Source organism: Psittacula echo (assembly GCF_963264785.1).
Source record: "Psittacula echo genome assembly, chromosome: 3".
NCBI lineage: Eukaryota > Metazoa > Chordata > Aves > Psittaciformes > Psittacidae > Psittacula > Psittacula echo.
This window is the reverse complement of record NC_137736.1, coordinates 6,613,581-6,639,871: the sequence shown is the minus strand read 5'-3', so window position 1 is coordinate 6,639,871 and position 26,291 is coordinate 6,613,581. Positions and strand designations below refer to the sequence as shown.

General features: G+C 41.8%; 1 protein-coding gene across 5 annotated transcripts in view; it reads left to right on the top strand.

Moving 5' to 3' along the window:
- The window catches only part of GSK3B (glycogen synthase kinase 3 beta), a 150,468-nt gene that overhangs the window by 84,415 nt on the left and 39,762 nt on the right, over positions 1 to 26,291 (top strand). For all 5 annotated transcript variants that reach the window (XR_013956386.1, XR_013956387.1, XR_013956388.1 and 2 more), the window contains exons 4-7: positions 9,109 to 9,219; positions 12,059 to 12,189; positions 13,988 to 14,094; positions 23,777 to 23,874. Coding sequence is in view for 2 of the 5 variants with exons in the window: in XM_080612583.1 (XP_080468709.1) it covers positions 9,109 to 9,219; positions 12,059 to 12,189; positions 13,988 to 14,094; positions 23,777 to 23,874 (447 nt within the window). In the remaining 3 variants the exon portion in view is untranslated. The remainder of the gene's footprint in view (positions 1 to 9,108; positions 9,220 to 12,058; positions 12,190 to 13,987; positions 14,095 to 23,776; positions 23,875 to 26,291) is intronic.

Here is a 26,291-nt window from a genome sequence, read left to right as displayed (position 1 = left end):
AGGCAAAGAAGTCACCGGAGAGATTTGTTCCTACATCAGATCATAAAAAAGTAAAGTAAATATAGTTTTTATGAAGTAATTGCATCTCTGATTATGTAACTCTCCTTCCCCCTCCCCCTTTAAGGTAGCTTGGGAATCAGAGAACTCAAAGCAAGCATATATGGAAACACAGAGAGATCACAGATAGGCAATGCGCTGACTCTTTTGGAGGCTGAGCTAGCCCTTCTGCATGCTCTAATTGATTTCTAGTCTTATTTAGCCTCAGCTGTAAGGGCATGCAGCCAAAAGTCCATGTGGACTCAGGATGGAAATTTACTCCAATAGACTGAGGTTTAAAATAAACGTGCGGGAGATACACGTGGAGCTGCATGTACAGGCTGCTGTGCATGCATTTTGACAGTAGGGTATTAAACTGCAACAAAGACATTTGGAAGAATCACAGAATGGGTGGGATTGGAAAGAGAGCAACTACTTGATTTGCAAGTTTGGGCTTTGCCTGAATAGTTGGTGTTCCTCCAGATTCATATCCCTCTTAGGAGAGGGATACTACCCTTTCTTGCGGGAGTGCTCAGATGAGTCCTCTCACAATGACCATCTATTGTGCACCCTGCTGTTTGTATTTGTAGTTAAATGGTTTGGTTTCGTCATTGAAAGAAATGAAGAAACAGAACAAGTTCAATCAGCAGAGTCTTGATACCAGTTTTGAATTGCCAGAGCCTGTGTGAATGACTTGCACTGGTCTAGTGACGTGCTGAAGGGTTAGCACTAGAGATGAATTTAGTCACTATGCTCCATTCAATCCTTGGCAGAACTGCTGTGCTGTTGACAAAGGAGCAATTAATGCCAATTATGAGGAGTTTTGTGATGTTGGTATCTCTGTAGTCCTTGCCTGAGGCCTGCCAAGCTCGTTTCAGGAAGGGCAGTAGTCATTAGATAATGATTATCAGTTACTGCTGTTAGGGCTTGCAACATGCTGGGAATTTTGTTAGTTGTAGTTATGAGCAGTCTCTGGGTTTTGAGTAGGTTGTGTTAATAGAAATAGCAGTTTTGTCTGCTTGTGGTAGGGCTAAGCACCAGTACCTAGATGCTCAGTGTGATAGATGTGTGCAGTGGAAATGGAAAGCTCCATGGTTTTGCTCTAGTCCAATACATCTGGTTAGTCACTCTTAAGTCATTCCACTAGCAGCTCTAGCCACTGCTCTCATTTTCCTGTGTTGGGTGGCCATCAGGAAAGTAGCTCATATTGTTTGTCCTGAGGCAAGCATACATTTTGAACCATTATTGTGCATTATCTTCCTGGTTTGCTATCGTGGATATATCATGATTCAGAAATTTCCACTGAGTCTGAAAAGTAAGAAAATAGTGGATCTCCAAAGGCTCTGCTTTTTGTTTTAATGGTAAGGTATGCAGGATAGCCCCATGATCCCAGCTTTATCTGGTAATTTCCATCTTCCAACAGAGTTATTGCCAGTTATATTATTTTATGAAGGGCATAAAATAAACAAGAATCAGCAAGGACTCATACACTCTTTTTCTCTACTATATTCTCTGTTCAGAGAGGGAAAAACTATGACAGGAAATGTCTTTCTTGATGAAAGGGAAAGGCTTAGTGCACATCACCCAAGAACCAAGGCTTTTCATTGATCAGAGGTAGACAATGCAAACCAATTGTCTTGGAACAAGTCCTGGGAAGGTTCTTAAATGTGAATTCTATTGGGAGGCTTGACTTCTGCCCTTACGCTGTCATCATAGCCGACCCAGCTGACAGTTTCTACCTACATCAGACTGCGTTATGTTGAAAAGCAGACAGCATTAGAGAACAATTTGTAAGCTTTGACAAGTAGGTATAGGAACGAAGTTCTGTCTTGGGACAATTCTTAAACTCAGTCACGCAGAGTCAGGGAATAGGAAAGGAGATAATTTGCCCAACTTTTGTAGTACTAATAGAAAGTAATAGACACTGAAGTTGAGTCTTCAACTGCTTTTACCCCCCTGGAATTATCTGCTCTACTTCTAGGCTTACGGTTCCTTTACTTTGGTGGCAGCCACATCTCTGTTTTGAAATAGATGTGGTTATAAACTGCGAGTAAAAACAGGCACATGTGGTCACTGGATGTCAGCTACATAATTGCGTTTTCAGATTTTTCCTGTCTGTCATGGCTACTCAGTAGTTAGAGTAGGAAGGCTGCAAATTCTCACTTTATCGTCGAAAGCAGGTCCAAAGCGTTAGTATCTTTAAGGTACTATGTCAGCCTTCAGGAGAAGAGAAGGAAGATGGGTGTTTCACCACGCTCGATAAGTGTGTGTGAAATACATGCTGGTTGTAGCTTTAAGAAAAAGTAGAATAACGGGGGTTTTTATTCTTAAGACCAAAACTCTGTGACTTTGAACCTTGTTTGTTGTCTAAATCTATGTGGTTAAGCCAGGGTGAAGGGCATATCTTACCTCATGCTGACACTCTGGTGTTTAAATAATGCACTCTGAAAGAAGGCGTAATCCAAGTGAAATACTGCAATCTGTTTTCTTGCTTTCTGACTCCCAAGTTAAACTCTTTAGTGCTTCTTGACAGAACCCTTGTGTAGCTGCCATCCTGTAACAGCTCTGTGTGTAGCACCTACATCTGAAAAACACTGGTGGGTGCTGTCATAGGATAAAGAAAACAGGGTCCCCTTGAGTAAACTGACTGGCTTATTTACCTCATATAGCCCCAATACTGATGCCTTGAGATAATTTCAGTGAGAAGTGCACTCTGGAGGCATGTTCCTTAATTTTAGGTTTATTGCTTATCTGTGTGCTTTCAGCATGAATAGGCAAGTAAAGTGAGTTTTGTCAGAGTGCAGTTCCACGTTTCTTTCTCCAAGGCTAGGTTGGACAGGGCTTGCAGCAACTGGATCTAGTGGAAGGTGACCCTGCCTGTGGCAGGGAGGTTGGAATGGGATGAGCTTTAAGGTCCTTTCCAACTCAAACCAGTCTGGGATTCTATGAAACACAAAGTTAAAGAAAGCTCTGTATTGTTCATCTCCTCTCAGTTGCGCTAGCACAGCGGATCACATGGATTTCATCTGAAAACTAACTCAAATTGTGACCTGGGATTAAACAACAACAACAACAAAAATGTATAAAAGCGAGAAACCATCTGCAAACCACATCAGACCCACAACCACGCTGTTACTGATCTGCCAGGAGATGAAAACTGCATGAGCATGCTCATCACTTCCCCCAAATGCTGGCCGGTAAATTCAGTCACCCTAGAAGAAAGCGTGCCCAGGATAGCTTCTTAACTTTTTTATCCTGTTGATGCTAAGAGAAATTTTCTGTGGGTTCCAGGTTAGGAGTTCAGAACTTCTTCTCTTTTACTGGATGCTGACATAGTCTTCAGATCATGCCTTGGGGTTTTATAGGTTTTCGTTGTTTTTGTTTTTCCTTTCGCCCTCCGTCTAGTGTTTGCATATATGACCTCCCTGAGTTCTATCGTTGTGTTGGTGTGTCGTGGTTTAAGCCCAGGCTGTAAATTAGAGCCATGGAGTCTACTTCCCTGCTCCCCCCCCGCCCCCGCCTTTCTTCCTCCTGCTCCTGGAGGGATGGGGAGGAGAATCGAAAGAATGCAACCCCCACGGGTTGAGATAAGAACAGTCCAGTAACTAAGGTATAACACAAATCACTACTGCTACCACCAATAATAATAATGATAAAGGAAATAACAAGGGAAGAGAATACAACACCTCCCCAACCGATACCTCGCCCCCACCCATCAGTGATCCAGCCCTTCCAGGTAACTCTCAGTTACATCCTGGGCATGACGTGCTGTGGTATGGAATACCTCTTTGGCTAGTTTGGGTCAGGTGTCCTGTCTCTGCTTCCTCCAGGCTTCCCCTCCTCCCTGGCAGAGCATGAGACTCACAAAGTCCTTGGTCAGACTAAACATTCTGACCAGCAACTGAAAGCATCGGTTTTATCAGTACTGTCCCCAGGCTGAAAGTCAAAAACACAGCGCTGCACCAGCTACTAAGAAGGAAAAAAAGTGACTGCTACTGCTAAACCAGGACATGGTGGTAAATAGTTAGACTGTGCCTGACTAATATTGATTGGAGTTTTACACATACAGGTTATAAATGTGGTGTGTGAGATCTATGAGTAAAAGTAATGAAAGCTGGTAGAACCGACTCAGGATTAGTTTGGAGTTTGTTGAGGCAGGAGGGGATCATAGAGAAGGAATATTTGCACTTTGCATGCAAGGAACAATCCAGAAGAATGAATGTTTCAAGTCAATGGCTGTTGCTTTATATTGGCCACAGTTAAGCTCAAATGGATGGTGCTTAAAAGAGATTACTTGTGGGGATTGAAAGAGAGAAGAGTTTTGAAAGTGGAATTAGAGACTTCTATGCAGCCTTTTCTATTTTGGTGGGGTAATGTTGTCAGTTTTGCTCAGTCTTCAGCCATGTAATGTGTGATGGTCATGTGCCAGGGTACTTTACTTACAGCCTGGTTTACCTCCAATTTCTGATACAAAGAAAAATAAGTTGCTAGGATGTTTTAGTTCTTGTGGCTTAGACTTTCTTATGCCTCTTATTATGTCATAGTCTGTATTAGCATTTACTTACATGAAGTGTTTCCAACCAAAGTGAAGTGGTGCTTGAATTATTGGTTCTTGAGAGGCACAGAGCAGTTCAGTGGCAAGGGGGTGGTTATTTTGTTGTGGCTTGTTTCAGAGCAGTGTTTATCAGCTGAGGAGTTACCTGCCAAGAGACAAAAAGCAGCTTCTAACATTCTAACGTGAGACGATTGCAGGTCCAGGAGCCATATTGCTACAGTAAAAACCCTACTGAAATACACTGATCCTGTATTCTGGGATCTGGCCCCGCGCTCGCCCTATTTTAAAAGGCACATGGTTGTAACTTGGGTAAGCACAATCCAAGAGTGCAGCACAGGCTGGGATCTGCCCAACGGGGGGAGCAGCTCTGTGGAAAGAGACCTGGGGGTCCTGGGGGACAACTCAGTAGGAGTGAACAGCATGCTGCTGTGGCAAAGAAAGCGCGCTGGGTACATCAACAAGGGAGTCACCAGCAGAGATAAAGAAGCCATTATCCCACTCAACTGTGCACTTGTCAGGCCACCCTTGGAATATTGTGTCCAGTTTTGGTCCCCACTGTACAAAAAAGATGTGCACAGGCTGTAGAGGGTCCAGAGAAGGGCCACAAAGATCCTTCAAGGACTGGGAAGCCTGTCACATGAGGAAAGGCTGAGAGAGCTGGGCTTGTTCAGCCCAGAGAAAAGAAGGCTCAGGGGAGACCTTACCACTATGTTCCAGTATTGAAAGAACTGCTACAAAGAAGATTGGGACTCCCTTTTTTACAAGGAGTCACATGGAAAGACCAGGGGTAATTGTGTACAAGATACTCCTGGGCACATCCTGGTTGGATACTAGAGGAAAAGTTTTCACAATGAGAACCATCAGCCATTGAAATAATCTTCTCAGGGAAGTGGTGGACTGCCCAGTATTGGACAGCCTTAAGATCTGGCTGGACGGCATGTTGGGACATACAGTTTAGGTCGTGCCTTGCCAGATGATCCTTGAGGTCCCTTCTGACCTGCTGTTCCATGGTTCTGTGGTAACCTTAGCAGCAAGCACAGGAGAACATGGATGCATGTAAACATTTGACTTGCCGAGGAAAGCTCTTTCTCTGGGATCTGTTCAATCCCAGACTCTTACGGAGAAGCGAGTTACTTAATGACATTTTATGTTTGCTTTGTGTCATTTATATGATGTAGTCTCCTCTGGAGACTTTTCTCTGCAGAGGTGTTCCAGAGGTGCTTCTGATGCTGAGGTTACCTTGATTTATTCCCAGCCCAGCAGTTGTGAAATAGCAGTGTGGGAACAAGTTGTGCGGAATACATGGTGAGGTTTCCTGTAAGGGAAAGATAAGCCTTGATCCTCCTGCCTGATCCTCAAGCAGTTGCCCTCATTTGGCAAGCTCTTGGAGCTAACCCTGTTTCCTACTGCAGTACATCTGGGTCACTGGAAAAATATGTGTTTAGGAGGAATGCACGAGGCAGGCAAACCAGCTTACATCATCCTCAGAGCTTGGCAGGCCGTGACTGCTTCCTAGCTTGTCCTGAATCTTGTTCAGGGGAATCCAGGTAACTCAGAGGTTATTTTCATCCAGTTCATGCTCACAGAGAAGAATGTTGGCTCTTGAAAATTGTATTCTGAGTGTTTATCAGATTTGCACCAGGAGGAGGTAGGTCAGAACACTTGAATCATCTTTAATTCATGAAAGTAGGCATTTAGAGCACTTCTGAAGTGTCAGTTGCTTGTGGTAGGAGTGGAATATGCAGCTACTTGTATAGCCTGCTCCATAAGCCCTGCCTTTATAGTTGCATGATAAAGTTCTGGGTACCTCCAATGGTACATCAAAACTTGTGTTTGCTGACTGGGGGGAAAGGTAATTGTGTGCCTTTATGTTCTAGATGATAATGTGTGATACACGTTTACAGCAATACCATGCAAAACCCATGTGCTTTTTTCAGGTACCGTGGGTAGCATCAAAACTCACAAGCATTGGTGAGTGCAGAACCTCAATCTCTGCTATTCTGGTGCTGTGAGGTTTTTTGTGCTTGTGTTATGTCATGCATTGAATTAGTCCCATTTCCAACAGAACATAAAAATGGAGGAGAGAGAAGCGAAGCAAACAAAGGTGGTATGGACTAACAGAGTTCTGTAATTCTCAAAATTCACTGTTGTAGTGTAGACAGGTTTTAATGATCAGATGTATGACTGTTTTGCATGTCTCCCTTTGCTTGTACTATGAAAGGAAAATGCAACCACTATAATTCCATTTCTACTCGTTTTTCTCTCTAATCTTTATTGTAAATCTTTTTCATACATGGAACATGAACCTTTGAATGAAGTAAATTGACCTCAGTAACAAAGTGCTCTGTGCAGTGACTCGTTGCCAGTAAGACTTTCCCATCCTCCGAGAGGCAAGCTTTCAACATAATGCATCAGGTTGTATCTACACTGGATCCAACAGAATTCATATTCATGAGACTGCCTTCTCTCTTGGTGTACAGGTTGCCTTAGCAGGCATAAGTTAACTTTGATTTTTCAGGACATTGGTTTTCTATGGTTTATAATTAATACCTTGAAAACTCTGACCTAAGAAGAGGCGGTGGTGGATTTTGATTGGCTAGAAGAGTCAGGAAAAAAGAACTTCTCTTGTTGCAGGAAGAATAGCGTAAGACAACTACATACTTGTATTTTAGCATACATTTGCACATCTGTGGAGTTCCAGAGCCATCCAATAGTCCCTCTGCACTGCTGATAGTTGTCCTTCCTCAGCCATTTCAAAAAGTTTGCTTTTCAGCCTTGTCGCCAGATTCCTTCATGTTGTTATCTAGCTCCCGGAATGGCACTGGAAGAGGCAGCAGCATAGGCAGGGTTTTGGAGGCTGCTGTTCCTTGTCCGTGTTGTAGAAGTGCTAAGAACAGATGTAAGTTGGTGGGCCATTGTCATTTGTTTAGTACTGGTGCTATTACCAGAGTCATTTAAGCAATGATGTTAAGAAAGAGCATCTTTCTATAGGAAAGAGTGATGTAGGCAGGGCCTTGCAAGGGGATTTGGCCTATTAGGAAGTATTGATAAGAGCTATTAAAATGTCCTGAAAATACAAATAATGCTGAACAGAGATCTTGAATTCTGAGTCTTTAACAATGCACAAAACCAGCAGTTCTTTGCATATTGTCTATTCAAGGCATGTATTTTTCTGTGTGTTACCATGTCTTTACTCGCTGGAGACTGCTGCTCTTTGCTGAGGCAGCACAGAGATGGATAAGGAAAACAAGAGAACTGCGAGAGTAACACACCACACTCCATGCTTGAATTGACCTTTTAAAGTCACAGTAATATTGTTAAATTGCTATAGCTAAATGAGATTTCGTATTAAGATATACCAGCCAGTGGATCTGCTAGCAAGGGGCTCCAGTTGAAGACCTGGGAGTTCTGTACTGTTTCCATCCATGTAAAGTGTCTATGTATTGTCTTCTTCTACAGAAAGCTGCGGCTGTTAATACAGCAAGTGCAGGAGAGGTTACTTGTGATTAATTCACCTAGCTTTCAAAAGTAAGATTTCAGGTTGATGCAGTTAATTATACCCACCCCCCACCACCACCACTCAACATAAATGTATTCACAGTCCTGATGAGATTTGCACAGAAGACTGCATTAAAATACCAGAAGTATTTTTAAGACCTGTTTTACTGCTGAAGGTTCCCAGTTCCACAGTTAGGCAATGTGGTTATGGTACTTTGTCATTTAATTCCTGTTTGTTCTTTCTTTCCTTTGCTGATGTATTCTGTAACGAAGTACCTTATAATAAAGCTACTTTTGTTGTTTCTCTGTGTTAAGTTCACAAGGACCTCTAACCTGATCCTTGGTATCGAAACTGGTACTCAAGTCTTTGGCTTGTTCTGTTTTGCCATGACTAAATTTGTATGTTTAAGTTGGAGATAACTGGGACATCAAAATATGCATGAACAGAATAGGTAAAAATGGTAACACTGGCTTATGCTCTACAAATGGTTAATACGTATTTTTAATCCCTTAATAGTCAGGAATTCAGTAAGATCAAAGTAACAGTTCTAAAAGATGCAGGGTTTTTAAGCTTCGTGTGTGTGCGTAGTTGTTGAGGAGTGAGTTTGGTGTCTTTAAATTTGCACTTGTTGGATTCTGCTGGGTAAGGGACTGACGAGTCAATGGGTTGCTTTAAATAATGATGCAGATGTCACCTTGAAATACCTCCGAATGAAAATATTGACTGGGCAGAATAAGTATATCCTTGTCCCCATTTACAGTCAGAAAATGCCTCATGTTGGAGACCATATTCATTAATGTGACCTTAAACATATGTTTGGCTTAAGTATTAGCGCACAAGTGCAAAGCCCGAAGGAAAAAACAGTTTGATGGCAGTTCACGCTCCCACTAAAGATGGGTACTTAAAATGCCCACAGCTTTCTCATCCCTGTTGATTTCTCTGAGTGCTTTAATTGTACTTCATGCTGCAAATCTATTGCTGATTCTCTTTTTTTTTTCCCTTCTCTATTGTCTTTCAGAAAGATGAGGTGTACCTCAACCTGGTGCTGGACTATGTTCCTGAAACAGTATACAGAGTTGCCAGACATTATAGTCGGGCCAAACAGACACTCCCTATGATTTATGTCAAGGTAGGTAACTGATAGATATTGTTAGATGAAGAAGAATATCATAAGAATAAACTCTGTGGATACCTCTTTTCTGACGTAGTTTTCTCACATTTTTAGGAGCATATACATCATGAGGCAAGGAAAAAAAAGATACTAGAGTGATTGCTATGACAAAGGAAGGATAGGAGAGGCTTAAAGCACTCTAGAAGTCTTGGAGTGGGTGGGGGAGACTGAGTGTGAGAGGAGTTCTGGGCTTTTAAAGTACCTTAGAGACTGATGAGCAGCTTCAGTTTCCTGAGGAGATGAAGACACAGTAGTACAAAGGTCAGGATCTGGAAGAGGGTGTCAGGAAGAATAATGTCCTCTTATCTGTTGTATTCCCATTTTCCTGGCGTACGAATAAGAGTTCGTGTGCTTCTGTTGGGGGCATGAAGGTCATACTTTTGTCCCCACTTGGAGCTTGTGTGCACAGTGTAGCCTCAGAACCTCACTTAAGTTGTCTGCATCTTTTGTTGTCTTTTACGAGATAGCTAATGAACAAAATTTCCTTTTTCTCTGTAAAACTGGGACCTGTTTGGGACTTGTAGTTCTATTTCATACAGTGTGGTGACCACAATCCACATGCTAGTGAATGATCACATTTTCACATGGCATTAACTTGCTAACGTGGCACCAAAGTAAGACTAAATGGAAATAAGCCACAAATATTCCTGATTCATATTGTTTCCTCCAGAATCCTCTTTAAAAGCCTAATTCTTAACACGATAGTGGGGTTGAGAAAAGAACATGAATTTGATTGTAAGAAGATGAAAGTTATAGAAGTGAAAGCTACAAATAGTAATTATTCCAGTAATGAAGTGTTGTGCCACAGCTGTATACGCATTAATTGTGAATGGCATGTCTCTGCAGCAGCCACCACTGGAGCCTGCTTTTAAGAAAGCACAGAATATCGTCCAGTTTGTACTGCAGGGTCACACTGTTTGGTCTGTTGGTAAAGAGCTTCAGGTTTATATGTACCCCAAAATCTGTTAGCTTAGCTTTTGATAAATCATTCATATAACTTTTGTCAAGCACTCTTGTCCTAATTGCTCTTCATTATGGGAACGTGGGAAAAATTGTCCTTACTTATTCTTTGAGAGAAAATTCCTCTTCAGCTCTTTAATCTTCCTGGATGCTTGGGACTTCCCATTCCAAGTAGCCCGGAAGGCTGTTCTTATTTTTCTGGCAAAGCAAGCCTTTCTCATAATTCTGTATTTAAAAAGATCATGTTACCTTGATGTCATTAAAGCTTTTGCAATTTCTGAGCCATCTTGGCTGCGCAAAGGGCAGATCATACCTATTTGTTCATATTTGATTAGTACCTAAGCAGGCAGAGAGATGCTTACCCTAGGTAACAACAAAGCTGTTAAAGAAATGCGGGGAAGCTTTTCTAGTAATCCTCCTATTAATCTGTATTTGTAACTCCTAACATGCTGGAAGAAATTCTTGGGAATGTTGATTTTGCTGTGGGGGGATGAAAAACATTCCTTCTAAATCCTGCATGTGTCAACTTGACTTCTCAAGTTAGAGCAATCTCTTGCATTATTTTGCAATACACTTGCACAATATATAGGTAACACGTCAAAAACCATGCTTGTTTGCTTTTCTTTGTGCAGAGTTGTGGTTTTTAGAAACAAATATGAAAACCAAACACCTAGAGCCAAAATTCAAATGATTCTCCTCCCACTCCTCCTTTCCCCATCGAACAAACAACACAAAACAAGGAAGAGAAAAAGTGTAAAGACAAAGATAGTGGTGAAAGCACGGCAAACATGACCTGATAGCAGTATCTAGCAATTGCACCCGGGTTTAGACCGTTGAAGGTGAACTGTGGAGAATGTGCTTAGCAAAGGGAAGTGTGGAGGTGCATCTCCAGTACAGAAATAACCAGGCAGCCTGTTGTCAGCTTTGAAACAGGGCTTCCTGTGCCTTTATGGCAGTATAAGCTATACGACCCTAGTGGTATCCAGCAGCTCTTTATTCTCCATAGCCAAAAGCGTGTAGGTCCAGCAGCTGGACAGCCTCCCCTTGCCCTGTGGTCTTGCCACATGATGCTCTCTTGGCTTCGTAACATCTCTCCTTCCAGTATTCATCTTTGCTAAGGGTTTAGCCAGCCTTAGAAAGGGGGAAGAGAAAACTTTCCCTCAGCATGCTTGTTTGCTGTGCCTTGCATAAGATTATTTTGAATAGTTGGTTTTATCTGCCTTCTCTTTTTGCCCAGAGAGTTGAAATTAGAATGAGTCTGTCCCTTTACCAAGAGAAACTGGGAGATTCACTTAAGTGACAGGCTGAGACACTACCATAGTCCTTGGGTGACATTTAGTATATTGTTAATAACTTCATCAACAAAAGGGTTTTCTTTGGTGTTTGGGGTGGTGGTGGTTTGGGTTTATTTTAGTTGGGTGTTTGGATTTAATGGGGTTTTTATCATTCTTGTTTAATAAGCTGTAATTCTTCATTTCTGTGAAGAAGCTGATTTATGAAGCAAACTGAAAACACTTGCTGTATGTTTTCTGTGACTAGCATTATTATAACTGTGGAAAGCTGCACAGTTACCCCTTTTTGAATTGTGCTCATTTTGGAAGAAGGGCAAAGGAACAAATTTGAACCACGTGTGTGGGTATGTGGCAAAGGATGGGTGAACAAGGTATGCAAATACCTGGTCATCTTCATAGCCCTAACATACCTTCAGTAGTGTTATCTTTCAGTGTAGGTTTTGGTTTTGTTGGGTTTTCTTCTAATAAGAGTTTATGTTAAAATAATTGTTTCCCCTGTTTCTGACTGGGAAAAGCATGCCTTACATGCTGCTTGTTTGTTCCAGTTATACATGTATCAGCTGTTCCGGAGTTTAGCCTATATCCACTCCTTTGGGATCTGCCACCGGGATATAAAACCACAGAACCTCTTGCTGGACCCTGATACAGCTGTTCTAAAACTCTGCGACTTCGGAAGGTAAGTGCATCTGTGGCCTGAAACCTGGTAAAAAGAGCTTCCTTCAAAGTGAACCTGGGTACAACTCTGCAGAGCAATCCTCTGTGTTCCCCAGGAGGTCCTCGTCTGCAGTTTTGAAAGAGAAATTATTGATACTCGTGTTTTCCTCTCAAAATGAGTTCATATGCGAGAGGGGGGAGTAAAGGATATCAAGAAGGGGGGAATTCAAGTTCAAGCCTCTTATTTATGAAGGTATTAGAAAAATAAATACACTGTCACATAGGTGAAATACTACACCATGGAAAAATACAAGCAAATATTAGGGTGAAATGTGTTTGGGGAAGAGAGGACAGGCACATTGGCATGGTAACCTGAAAAGGCTAACGTTACACTTTATTAGTCTACTTGTATGTACACCAGTTGACTTAATATTTCAAATACCGTAAGAGGCTCAAGATCAGAAGCAACAGTTCTAATTGAAGCTCTTAGTTAGTGGGCTGTATCCTAGTTTCCCATGTCACATTTATTTCCAGTTTCTGTTCAAGTTAGTCAGCTTTAGAGTCCAACCCCGATCTTAGAACTGATACAGAAATTTGGGGAGTCCACATTGAGCCAGGAGACAGATTTCTCTCTGGGAAAGTTCTGTCTTCAGATTGTGATACGACTTCACAGACTAAAATAGTTAGGGCATATGTGTGAGAGGTCACAGAAGCTGCTGTTGCTAAATTAGTTTGCCCATACTGAGTGGGAATGTCAGATGGTGGTTATTCAAGCAGCGCATCGTCATGCCTCGTGGCTTGGGAATCTCCTCCTCAGCTCTACCTCACCAGTGCTGGAACAAAATAGGAATCATACTGAGCTCAAAAATAACAGTGCATAAAAAGATGGTACTTCCTCTGTGCTAACACACAAACCAGTGGGAATTTGTTAATTGTTGTTTCTATATAGAAAGTGGAAAACTGAGACTTTTTAACACAGGCTAAATGGGTGGTGGGAGTCTTTCTTCCCTGAAGGCTGAGAGGAGTGTCTGGAAGGCTGGACTTAAGATCTGGCTGGCTTGCCCCTCTGCTGGGTCTGGTGCTACTTAGTTGAATGTCTTATTTCTGAAAGGGCAGTTTTGTCTTCCACCTCCTTTCTGTGTAACACATTGGTTTAATTAAGAAAAAAGCATAACATGTTCATAGAGTCATGTTCTGAATGTAATGTGCTCTTGCATTCCTTTATTTACTTCCAAAATTGGTGATTGGGCCAATATTGTGAGTTAGATCCTTTGTGGCTGATCTCTCGCAGTATAAATGAAGCCTTCATGTTAACTGTGGCACATTAACATGTGACTGCAGTGGCAAAGCTTTTTTTTTCCTTTGTCTCTTAACACACTCCCTTAAACAGCAGAGAGTTAGAATATTATGATGGAATATTCAAACCAAACCCCACTCTTAGTTCTGATGAATATCCAGAGCTTTTGAACCTTAAAAGGGAACTGTGTTTGACTGAACTGTATTCTGTCCTCTTTTTCTGTGTAAACAAACCTTTGTACCTGGCAAAAGACAGCTGCCAGCCAAAAATCTGACCCTATTTATCACCTAATCTGTAGGCACAATTTCCTTGGCTAAGTCCAGTGTAACGTAGCTGATGGATTGGACTGATTTCATGGTAAACCATTTGGGTTTGTGGTTTTCATCAGCTTAGAAGAACATGGTACTTCAGTATTCAGGAATTGGAGTGGGTGAGGGGTGCCAAAGCAGCTTAATGTGGGTCTGCACTGCAGTGCTGTAGAACTGTTAATTACTTAAAGATTATTATTTTGTTTTCTTCACAGTGCAAAACAGCTGGTTCGTGGAGAACCTAATGTCTCATACATCTGCTCTCGGTACTACAGGGCACCAGAGTTGATCTTTGGAGCCACCGATTATACCTCCAGTATAGGTATGTATGTGTGTTTGTGTGTGTTAAAATCTATACCAACTACATGAGTTTGTATTCTGTAGTTAAGTGTTAAGGTTTCCAGAGATCTTGGATACAATCCTCAGCGGCAGAATTTTATTGTAAATGATCAGGTCACACTTCTTAATGAAATAGTCGCATTTTGTACACATCTGCTGTGATTTTGATGCCTTTTTAGATTTCCATGTCAGTTACATTAGGAAAGGGGCTTTTTTAATGTATTAAGAGATACCTGATTTCAGACAAAACAGAAATCCAGGTAGCCCTGCCAAGTAGTTTAGAAGTAGATAAGAGATCTCAAGCCAGAAAAGCACTTTGATGACTTAAAACAACTGTGAAGAATGACTGTAGAAATACCAGCTGCTGCGTCTTCATGCTCTGTGGTTTAGACACATAGAATTCTGCAATGTTACTTACTTGGGTAAGTTGTCTGGGAGGGCAGGAGGAAGGGAAATGTGGCCTGATGACTGGCTTTAAAAGATCTTGACAGGTTTAATGTATTACATACAGCAGTCTTTCTGATTTGACTTATTCTGTGGACTTCTAGAGTCCTTTAGTCGTTAATTTTGAACACAAAGAAGATGACTTTCTAATACCTGGCACATAGCTGTGTCATGGAAATAACTAGGGAAGCTGGAGGTTTAGGCAGAGGACAGGGAACAGGCAGGTTTTCTTACAGTGGAGTCCTAAAACTGAATTGCAGAATGAAAAATCGTAAGACTTAACAGCAGTTTGTTGGGTGGTTGTGGGTAACTTCTCAGGTTTTTAGCCAAGGTATTCCCCAGGCTCTCTCTGAGTGCTAGGGTTAAAGAGACAAGATTTGCCTCTCAAGTTCCCCAGTATTGTGCTAAGCTTTTACCTTGCTTATGGACCTGAGTCACTTAGGCAAGGTTTAATATGTTCAAGAAGATTTGGAGATCGTGATTAAATCTTGGCAGAATATTGTTTATAACCAGTTAAAGTATGTTTAGAGTTTGTATGTTCTAACTGGTGTTAGAGGCTGGCTGGCTCATTCCAACTCCAGTTCTTTGACAAAAAGAAGTGTTCCTGAAGACTTACCTGCTCTAGCTAGTGGGTTTTCCTCAGTAGTTATTCTTCAGTATGTATTGTAGCAACATTTGTGTGTCTCCCCAGTAGAAAAAATGAGGCAGAACCGTAAGAAGCCTGGGAAGAGTAGTGGCACAATGAAGATAAAAGGGCAGAACTTACTTAATGGTTGGCTGCAGCCAAAAGTGACAGCCACAGCCCTACTCTTTCTTGCCTCTGGATACCCTAGCTCTCACAGTTTACTGTTTAATACACCAATTCAGCTTCATCTGGCAAGAGACATTTGGTTTGGTTAATATTCTGCTACATGTGTGAGTTGAATCAGCATTACTGTGTGGCCTGATAAGCAGCAGAGCCCAGGTAGAAGCAAAGTGAGCAGAAGATAGCTGATCCTGGCTGACATCATTTTTTCCAGCTGAAAGTGAATAGATTGGCTCAGCTGCATTATCAGAATGCACTGAGGCAACTTGTTCCCAAGGATAACTGCATAAAGGAGGGCTTTAGGTGAGAACAAGCGACTGCTTTATAGATAAGCCTGTAAATTACTCTTGTTCCAAAGGCATAGTGACCTTAATCTTGCACTTTTCTGCAAAGCTCTTTTAAAGTTGCCCTTTCAGTTGTTTTTTGTTGTTTTGGTTTTGCTCTTTCAGTTGTTTGGTTTCTTCTTACTTGCTGGTCTCTAAAACAGCTATAATAAAAATAGGATTCTGAAGTGAGGAGTCCATTTTGCACTTGCCAAAACCATCATTCATTTCGGTCAGTGGTCAGACTTTGTTGTGTTTCCTCCACTCAAGCCTGAAACTTGTGTAGGATAGCTTGAAAATGAGGTTCAGCAAGTACTCCTTCCTTCCTATCCGTTTCTCCCTCCTTTTCCTTCTCAACAGAAGCTTTGCATTTGGGAGCTGAAAAGTGAGTAAATGTTTGTACAAACTTTACAGTTTTCCAGTGTTCTGCAATCTGGTGATTTTAGGGGTTTAGTTTTGTGATGCTGCTGTATCCAGGGGTGGTAAATACCAAGATATTCCTTCATTCTTGTTAGATAGGCAGCAATAGCACTTAGTGAAAACTCTTCCCCATTTCCCATAGGATTGCTCATTCAAACTCAACCAGCGTTATTTCCACACCAACCAACAAACACTGATAGGTTTCTGACAAGAGAGGGAGAGGAAGGAACATTCAATTACCAGTACTTTATCCACAACTCAAAGTATAGGGAACTGTGAAACTCTTTGGTCTCCTTTCTTGGAAATATGGACATGCTTGTTGTGTTTTCTAGTTCTTGTTTCCTTCTGAATTGCTAATGCAACAGCTCTTTCCTGCTATTGAGTCTCTTTATATAAGAATCCACTTGTGTGTGGTAGCAAAAACTGAAGATCCCTACCTTACATGTAAGCTCACTTCTTTGTTTAAATACACTATCTTAAAACTACGTAAGAAATAAGAATATGATGCCAAAAAGTGTTCTGAGTAGAACTTTGTGTGCTTTATCTGCAAGGCATCCACTCTTCTCAGAATGTTTTTGTTGTTTGCTAACATTACTGTAGGGCTTATGATTAATAACACACTGCAATATAGTCATTATTGGAAGTGCTTTTTAAGCTTAGGCGGTGGCACTGTGGTGGCCCAAGACTGACGGTACAGCCAGCCTGCATCATGACCCTTTCAGTAGTTCTTCATCTTGTTTAGCACTGTAATCAGGACTTGCATTAGGCTGTCTGGCTTCATCTAGATTGTCTTTTAACACCTGAATTTGTCCTTGCAACATAACTTGCTCTTCAATTAGCAGAAACTAAAGTTGGCTCCAGGATGCTTTTTCATCCTGGATGTCACAACAGAGCTGTCAACTGGTGTTAAACTTCCAGGATCTTGATTATTTCATGAATGTGTATGATTTAAATTTAACCTGAAAAGGTACCTCTAAAAAAACCTCACAGCCAGGGTAGTGTTTGTTGCACTTTATGTCAAGTACTAAATTGATTCACTATTTAAATACATACTGTAGTGAAAGCAGCATCAAAACACATTTATTGCAGTTGATGCCTCTGTCTGTGCCATCCGGCAGATCTGGGACTATAGTTAAAATAATGACCTGGGAAATGACCTATTCAAGTTTTTAAATAATCCCTGTTGCCAAATAGCTGCAACTCCAGGCCCATAGCAGCTCTGTTGTCTACTTGCCGTACAACTTGAGGGATTTATGAAGTGATTCAGAGCAGCCTGAGGAGAAGGACTTGGGGGTGTTGGTTGACAAGAAACTGAACATGAGCTGCTTCAGTGTGCACTTGAGCCCAGAAACCATCCGTGGCCTGGGCTGCATCAAAAGGAGTGTGACCAGCAGGTCGAAGGAGGTGATCCTGCCCCTCTGCTCTCATGAGACCCCATTTGCAGTGTTGTGTGAAGTTCTGGTGTCCCCAGCATAAGAAGGACATGGAGCTGTTGGAGCAAGTCCAGAGGAGACCACAAGGATGATCAGGGGCTGGAGCATCTCCTGTATGAAGACAGGCTGAGAAAGTTGGGGCTGTTCAGCCTGGAGAAGAGAAGCTGCTTCGAGACCTCAGAGCAGCTTCCAGTGTCTGAAGGGGGCTACAAGGATGGTGAAGACCGACTCTTCATGAGGCACTTGTAGCAATAGGACAACTGAAATAGGGGAAGTTCAGATTAGATACAAGAAAGAAGTTCTTCGCTGGAGGGTGCTGAGGCACTGGCACAGGGTGCTCAGAGAAGCTGTGAATGCTCCATCCCTGGCAGTGTTCAAGGTCAGGCAGAACAGGGCTTGGAGCAATCTGGTCTAGAGGAAGGTGTCCTGGCTCGTGGCAGGGGGTTGGGACTGGATGAGCTCTAAGGGTCCTTCCAACCACTCTGATTCTATGATTTTTCAGTGGTTAGGCACAAGCATTCATGTCAGTTGGGTGCCTTCATAGCTTGGGCTTTCATTCACGTTTGACTAGGAATTCTGCAAGTGTATGCGTGTCCCTCTGGCTTGCTGGGCATGGCATGCAGTTTTGTTCCAGCAGCTCGTTTGCAGGAGGGGTTTTTTTGCAAACCAAGCCCTTCGGCTATCCCTTGACAGCATTTTGGCTGGAGCTTCTTCCTCGTAGGTCTGTGTGTGTGTGTTATGCCATCCCCGAGTATGTTGCTAGCATGCTGCTGGCTGCACTGGTCATATGGGTGCTGCTGCTTGCTGAAAGAACTATGGGATAGCTGCCCACATTCCCCTACAGTGTTCTGGGACAAACATAGGTGCTGGAGCAGGGGTGGGTGCAGATGTTTCTGTTGCTACGTGATCTTCTTGTATAAAAAGAAGCTGCACAGTTAAGCTTTACATCCATAACGTGCATTGTTTTACTAGGTTAGTGATGGGGCAAGGGATGGCTCACTAGAACGTGGCACTGCTTTTAGCTAATAAAAGTCTGCTGGTCTCCTTGTGTTTCTCTGTCCCTGTGCTGGCGGGAGTTGAGAGAGTTCCAGAGGGAACATTTATAGCCACTGGCAGGGAAAGATTGATCTGTGTGGATGTATTGCTGGCTTTTCTTGGGGTGTCCAAAAATAGGTATCATGAAGTTATTCATTCACTTTCCTAGCGAGCACTTAGATGGAGGGAGAGAGTATTTCATCTCAGCAGTCTGGAGCAGAAGCTCCTCTGGAGGCGTGCGTAGTCGGGCTGTTTCAGGCTTTCCTGGGGAAGAGCCATCATGAGGTGTGTTCAAAACCTATCGCCAGACAGTGAAAAGGGTTTCTCTCTGTCTCGGATGGCAACTTCCAGTGCTGAAAATAAGCATGTGCGTTAATTTACTGACCTGTTCTGTCACTTGTCATTGTAGTTTCATCTCTTCATTGCAGAATAGAAATACGTGTGTATAGCTTTTGTTCAAACACTGGAACAAGCATGGCTTTCCAAGCATTTTCAGGTTTCAGCCTAATTCTGTCTCCATGATCTGTGATTGCTCAATGTGCAGAACTTGCACTGATATAGTGTGTGTGTGTGCCCATGATCCAGCACTGTGTTCTTGTTCTGACACCCCAGAAAGTGTTCCAAACAAGCGGCAGTAAAGAGCACTTTGGGCTCTGGCATTTGGCGACCTCATAGGGCTGCTTCTGTGACTCCTGGTTTCTTCCCTGCTAGTCTGTGTCTGCAGTTTCCAGAGCAGTAACTTTGAGTTATCTCTAAAATGGAGGAATTCCGTCAAGACCAAGGAATAGTGACACAAAGATAAATAGATGAGGGGAAATGAACATAAGTAAATGTGGCCAATAAAGTGTCAGATAAAGGAAAGGTTAGAATTTGTACTAAAGAGTTAAGAGCAGGCTCAACTTTCTTCCTTTCCTTCTTTCCTTCCTTTTTCTTTCCATCCTTCTGTCCTTCTCCAGATAACAAGTTAGAGGAGCTGGAATGTAATACAATGAATGGTGCTCATGCCATGACGAAGAGGGCCAGCTTCTCAGGTTGGAAAGGCAGAATCTGAAATCACAAAAATGAAACTGGCAGATAGGGTATTCTGCCCCAGACAACTGGAAATGGCCATTGCCCACTCGTAGAATTAAAGCTAAGGAGTGTATTTTGCAGATTGTCCTGCTGGATGCCTCTTCCTGAACTAAAGAGAAATTTCCTTTTCTTACCTTCTCTAATGCTGGAACAGCATTCAAAAGCCAGGGCATTGTACAGATTATATTATTAGACAAGTTAATGTCCACCTAACAATTGTGACAATCAAGAAAGTAATAGAAACTTAAGAAAGGCTTTGTAGTGTACCAGGCCACATGAATTTGTGTGCTTAAATTAGTGCAGATAGGCCCTGTCACAATGGTATTTCTCTAAGTGTTCTTCAGTCTACAAAAGAGATGGCATTAGCTGCTGTTAGAGTGTATGAAAGCTATCTGAAGTAAGCTTATTTGAAGGTTCCTTTTGCCTGGCAGTTGGATTTACTGTCCGTATTGTTTAGACTACATCTCACCGAAGGTATGGAGAAAGTAGCCTTGCCTACTTTCTTCTACTTAAAATTAATAGCTTTCAGCATTTTCTCCTAAAATTTCACATTGTTCCAACTAGTTTGGCTGAAGGATGATTTGTTGATTTATTTTCAATGAACAAAGCAATGTTTAGGGTTCTGTCTTACCTTGTTTAAAATTAGTTTAAAGCACATGAATGATAGTTGTATTTTGCCTAAATTAAATAGCACATACTAAAAAGAAATAGTTCAGAACCATGGGAGTAGATAGTTGCACCACAATCTTGGCCTGAAAGATTATTAACCTATAATAATTTGAGCTGTGACTGTGCTAAGGCAGAAAAGAGTCTGGAAAGGAGCCATTAAAACCTGATACGAACTACCTTATCACTTCTTTTAAGTAATGTGTCTTTAAATATAGAATGTAGTACATTGTTTATGTGAAGCTTGAGAAAAATGTTACCATCCTATAGCCAAATCTTAGTCCTTTTAAAGCCAATGCCATAAATTCATCCAGTTTTGCAGAGGTGCAATTTCCCAGTTGCTTTCTTATTCTACATAGCTCACGAGAGCTGTAGAAACACCTCTGTAAATGGTGTTTTGTTGCTATCCCTGCTTGGAGCTGCTGCAGTTAGCCTCTGCTCTTTGGCGTTTGTTGAGGATGCTTCAGGGGTTTGTTCACTTCCTTGCCCAGGGAACATTGCCCAAGTCCTAATTTGGAAGTTGGTGAAATAACAATCCTGGAAAAAAAGTTGGAAGTTTTAGAATGCCTGTAGCTTATTTCAGTGTGTATTTAAAGTGTTAGCAAGGAAAAGTAAGTAGGCTTTTAATAAGGAGTTAGGTTACCCAATTTGGAAGGTGTCGCTGCACGAGGAAAAAACTATATGGATTTCCAGTGAATGAGTTGTAAGTTTGATGGTTTAAACCCATCACAAACGCAGCAAGTATTCCTCAGACTTCCCCACCGCTTTCCTCATGACCTGCATTCTTTCTTTTTCTCCTCTGTCCCCTGTGATGCCCTCAGCTGTCTCATGCGCCCTTTGCTGTTCTTGCTTGAGCAAGGACCTGCGCATCCTTCAGCTTGTTGGCAGCTGCAGTGTGGCAGAATGGGGACGAGCCTGGCACGTCCCACAGGAATGAGCCCTCCTGTCCTCAGCAGCAACATTGATGCATGCTCTCCCTGATGTTTTTACAAAGCTTCAGTAATGGATTCGAGTCTTTGGCCTTTCAGACTTGACTGAAATTGACTGGGGAGGTGCAAAAGCATTTAGGGAGCCTGGGAATGGATAAGCCAGAAGAAAGTCAACTTCATGGAGCAGCCAGACCAGAAGGTCATTTAAAACAGTTTTAAGAAGCCACAGTCTAATTTGAAAAAGCTCATGCTAGCATAGTTTCAACATCTGTAGAGGGAGTGAGTTGTGAATGCTGACTTATACCAACCCAGGGCTGACACTGAGTATGTTATGACATAAACTTTTCCTTCCCATATATTGTTTCTTTTTCAGTGCAAAATAAGGATTGAAGTTGTAAATAATCATTATAGGTTTGGGGTACCATTTGTTTTGTATACTCCGTGTAAAGGACTTTACTCTTTCAAATCCCTGTAAGGTGCCTTTAAATAGACTTCTGAGTTACAATACTCTGGCTACTTAGTACATTTAATCTGTTTCTTCAACACTTGTGAAGAAATCTGTGCTACCTGTTGAACTGTTGTGTAATTTCCTATAAACTCAGTAGGCATGGGATGACATACAAAGTGATTCTTTCCTTCATGTTTTTGCTGTATCCGTTGGTCCAACAGCATGGGCTATCAGGGAGAAACTTTGTTTAGCATTCGGATGCAATTAAACGTTCCTTTATTGTCCAGAGGAGATCGTGTTGTGACCATATCAGCTTTTATTAAATATGACTAAAAGATCAAAAAGTGTAACCTGGTATGTTTGCTTTTTTGATATTCAGGACTCAAACTGTGCATTATTTCTGACTGCTGTTCATACTGTAAGTTGTTTTAGGATAAACCCTGATGCGATGTTTGTACCAAAAATGCATCTGTTTGACACAAAAGTGAATTATCTTCAAAGCTGCAGTTATGAGCAGTGCTTTTTGTCCATTGTATGTTCCAATTGAACTGCATCTTTCTTGAGAAAAGGGGATGGTATTTTTGCATAGACCTTCTCTTTCATGTAGAAATGGGGGAAGGAAAAGTCCGTTTTAACAGATTATTTTATCATCAGTCTTGATATCCTGAAAGTTTGGTGGTGTCTTGTTGGATTTTATTTTTATTATTATTAATACTATTGTTGTTATTATTTGCATCAGTCTGTAGTGGTTATGACAAAGTGATAATAGACTGCTTAGAGAACTGTTGGAGAATTTTCCTTACACAGGCCTTTAACCATAACTAACAGTGTTATGTATATCGTGTTCCCCAATGGCATAGTTTAAATACAGTAGGGGAATAAGGATCTCTGTCATAGTGTTGAGTTATCTAAGGCTGGAACAGGCCTCAGGAGGTAAATTCTCTGGGGTTTGAGTGCTGATGATGCTGTTGTTTTGGGGAGAGAGGTTAGCTCGTAAAAAGTAGGCAAGGATTTCAAATGGAATCAAAGATGGATGGAGGGGGACTGGTTTTGCTCTTTTCTCGTTTGGGGCATTACAGTATTGTAGGCTTTACAAATCTTCCAGTAAACTGATTGCTTGTTTGTGATTGGATTTTAGTGTAAAGCTTCAGATGTATATTGAACAAATGAGGACTTTTTAGAAAGCCTAATAGTCAGTCTGGTTTTGGAGAAGCAGTTATCTCTGCATCTAGGGGCAATACTTTTGCTGTGTTGAGCGGCTTAAATATCAGTATTTAGAGTGCATTTCCTGCAGATTCTCACAAATGTCTGCTACGTGGTTCTTACTGCATTTGCTTCATTAGATCTTTCATTTAAATGAACTGTGTAAGTTGCTGTTGTAGTATGTAATGGTCTTATTTTTATGTAAGATATACCTGTAATCGATTATGAAAGTTTTCTTCGTGTGGAGGGCTAGCTGCTAATGACTACTTGTGGCTTTTGGTGTATATATGAACATTAGTTGATGGCTTCTTTTGAGGATGCTGTTGACCTGATCTAGACTTGCAGTTTTGCTGTCCAGCCAACCCTGCAAATGGAATTGGCATAAAGATCAGGTCTGAGTGTGACTGAGAGAGGCTGTCTCCCAGATCATATACTGCAGGATACAAGTGATACTTGCAGCACTGGTTCATCTGCTGATGGATGAAAAATTGAGTCTATTCAGCAGTCAGAAACAGTAAAAACATCAGCCGTTGTCTGATCAGTGATTTAAAAACAACACAGGGTTTGGGAAAATCCCTAATTTACAGATGGCAAATGTTCTCAGGTTTTTTCTCTACATGTGTACGTTTTAATGTCAATACATGATGGCATTTAACGTTCTTCCTCAGTTCTCACTGTCTCATGGTTTGATTTCTAAGACTGCTCACCGTTGCTTTATGCTAGGTATCTGTTTTCTAGGAATTTGTTTTATTTTTAGCTGTGTTAAATACTCTATTAAACATGGCAGAGAATAAAGTAAGTAGCTTAAAATTGCTGGGGTTTATATAAATTGCCTAATATGTACCTTTTACTGATACCTTTCCCTTTCCTCTGCTTTCCCTTTTTTAGATGTGTGGTCAGCAGGCTGTGTATTGGCTGAACTGTTACTAGGACAACCAATCTTTCCAGGTGACAGTGGTGTGGATCAGTTGGTGGAAATAATCAAGGTATGGAATTCTAAGTGTTGCTTTGACTGCATTATTCCTTGGGAATCAGCATGAAAGTGTGCATTGGTATAAACTTGCCAACATACATAATTCTGTCCCCATTGTACAGGGTGCTGTGTGTAAACCATGTTTGAGAACACTTCTCATGCTTTTTTTTGAGGACTTGATGATCTGTGTTTGCGCCTCTTGCAGTCATGCATAATGATATTATCATCTTTTAACTGTGCAAGGCTTTTTTCTCTCTTAAAGAATTGCACTTCCAGTGTGCTTGGGAATAGTGCTTACATACTGAGCAAATATTTATTAATGTCTGATTTTAATTCTTTAAGAATCTGGCTCTTTTTCTTTTGTTATATGCAGTTGGTACTTGGCTTTGAAAACAGTGTTATTAAATCTCCTTGTGCCAGATAAGTAGCCTTTTTCTCTTCCTTCCTTCCTTCCAGCTCTTGGAGGTGAGAGGTGAGACAGGGCACCCTTTTTGCAGATGGAGAATCAAGAAATTTAGGACAAAAAGATCTTCCACCTGCAGAGTCTTGTTTTTCATGTGGAAAGGCCTAGTGTTTCAGAATACATAACATTTGTGTATCACTTATGGCTGAACACATCTTGATTGTGTCGTTTGGTGAGCTGTGAATATTCTGGGATTCTCAAATTAGAGGCATGGAAGAGTAATTCATAGCTTGAAAGATTGGTGCCTGACTTTGCAGCACCCTGGTCTCCCCCGACCTCCTTCTATTTCTGCAATGAAGGCAAAAAGATTTCTAGAGAGCACAGTATGGTTCTCCTCTGAATCCATACTATGCACTTAATAAGACGGGAGTATTAGAGAGGGTAAGACATGTGCACGCGCTGTTTAGCTGTATTGATTTCATCACCACAAGGCATCTGTATTAACAGAATTTCCTTCTTGGTTTTGCCACTTCACTGCTGTCTTGATGCAGGTATCTGTGTGTGGCATGCATGGAAAACTGTCGCAAAACCAAAATGTGAGTAGGAGAGTAGAACTTCCTACTTGTGTCTGTGTTACTAGAAGAGCTGCTGGTGTCTTTGTAGCTGTCCTAACACCAAGTGGTCATTCCTCCTGCACAGAGGGCATGGGCTGGTGAGGCTCAGCGTTTCTGTGGCCTGCTCTGTGTTCTCAATGGGGTGTGCTCTGACCTTTTTAGGCTATTGCCACGTATCCTCCACCCTTTGACAATGTAAACCTAGCTTTATTTACAGAAACAGGGTTTCTGTCTGTCCTGCTGGAAAGCCTCCAGTCAATAACTTTGCTCCAGAGGTTCCATGTCTTGCACCTACTTCTATGAATTTCTTGATTTCTTATTACTGCTTCTCTGTCCAGTGTATGCTCAGCGTATCCAAGTTGGGTCGGTTTACATAGGAAACACTAGTGGAAAACTAGAGTTGCTCTCAGAAGTAGGGCTGATGATGGTGTAAGTGACATTTTTACCCTTTTGAGAAGTGTCTTGGAGCAGTGTGCTGCTTTCTGCTACACTGCTTTTGTAAGACGTGAGGTGGTCCCTGTGGACACTTAAGGTGGCCAGAGTTTCTCAGGAGTTTGTGCAATAATCTGTGGTGTTTGCCTTCCAACATGTTCAAAAAGTCCTGTTTTGCTTCTTTATTAATCTCTGCAATCTCGAGGAACTAGATCCAATAATTTTTTTGTAATTGCAGCTGTTCATATAATGGTGACATTCCTGTAAGTCCTTCTGTGGCTTGATCAGAAACCTGAGAGTAGAGAGGACTTACCAGCAAAACCAGGGTGCTTTGCCCTAGCACTGCTTTGATTTTCACAATGTGGGCGTAAAATAATCAGGAACTAGATGTCCTCTCATTATTGACATGCTTGCCAAGCAAAGACTGTGGTTGGGTTCAAAGTTTGCTAGAAGCTGTTACCAGTTGGATGTTCTTCTGTGATGGGGTCACAGCATTGGTGGATAAGGGGAGGGCGGCTAACGCCATCTGCCTGGACTTGTGGAAGGCATTTGACACAGTCTGGTGCAACATCCTTGTCTCTGAACTGGAAGGGCATGGATTTGATGGATGGACCACCTGAGGGATAAAGAATGGGCTGGATGGCTGCACACAGAATTATGATCAATGGCTTGATGTCCAAGTGGAGATTAGTGGCAAGTGCTGTTCCTCAGGGGTCGCTATTGGGACTGATCTTGTTCAACATCTTCGTTGGTGACATGGACACTGGGATTGATGCACCCTCAGCAAGTTTGTGATGACACTGAGCTGTGTTGTTTGGTTGATGTGCTATGGTGGGAAGGGATGTGATTCAGAGGGACCTTGACATGCTCGTGAGGTGGGCTGATGCCAGCCTCATGAAGTTCAACCAAGCCAAGTACAAGGTCCTTTACCTGAGTCGGGGCAATCCCAGGCACAGCTACAGGTTGGGCAGAGAGGAAATT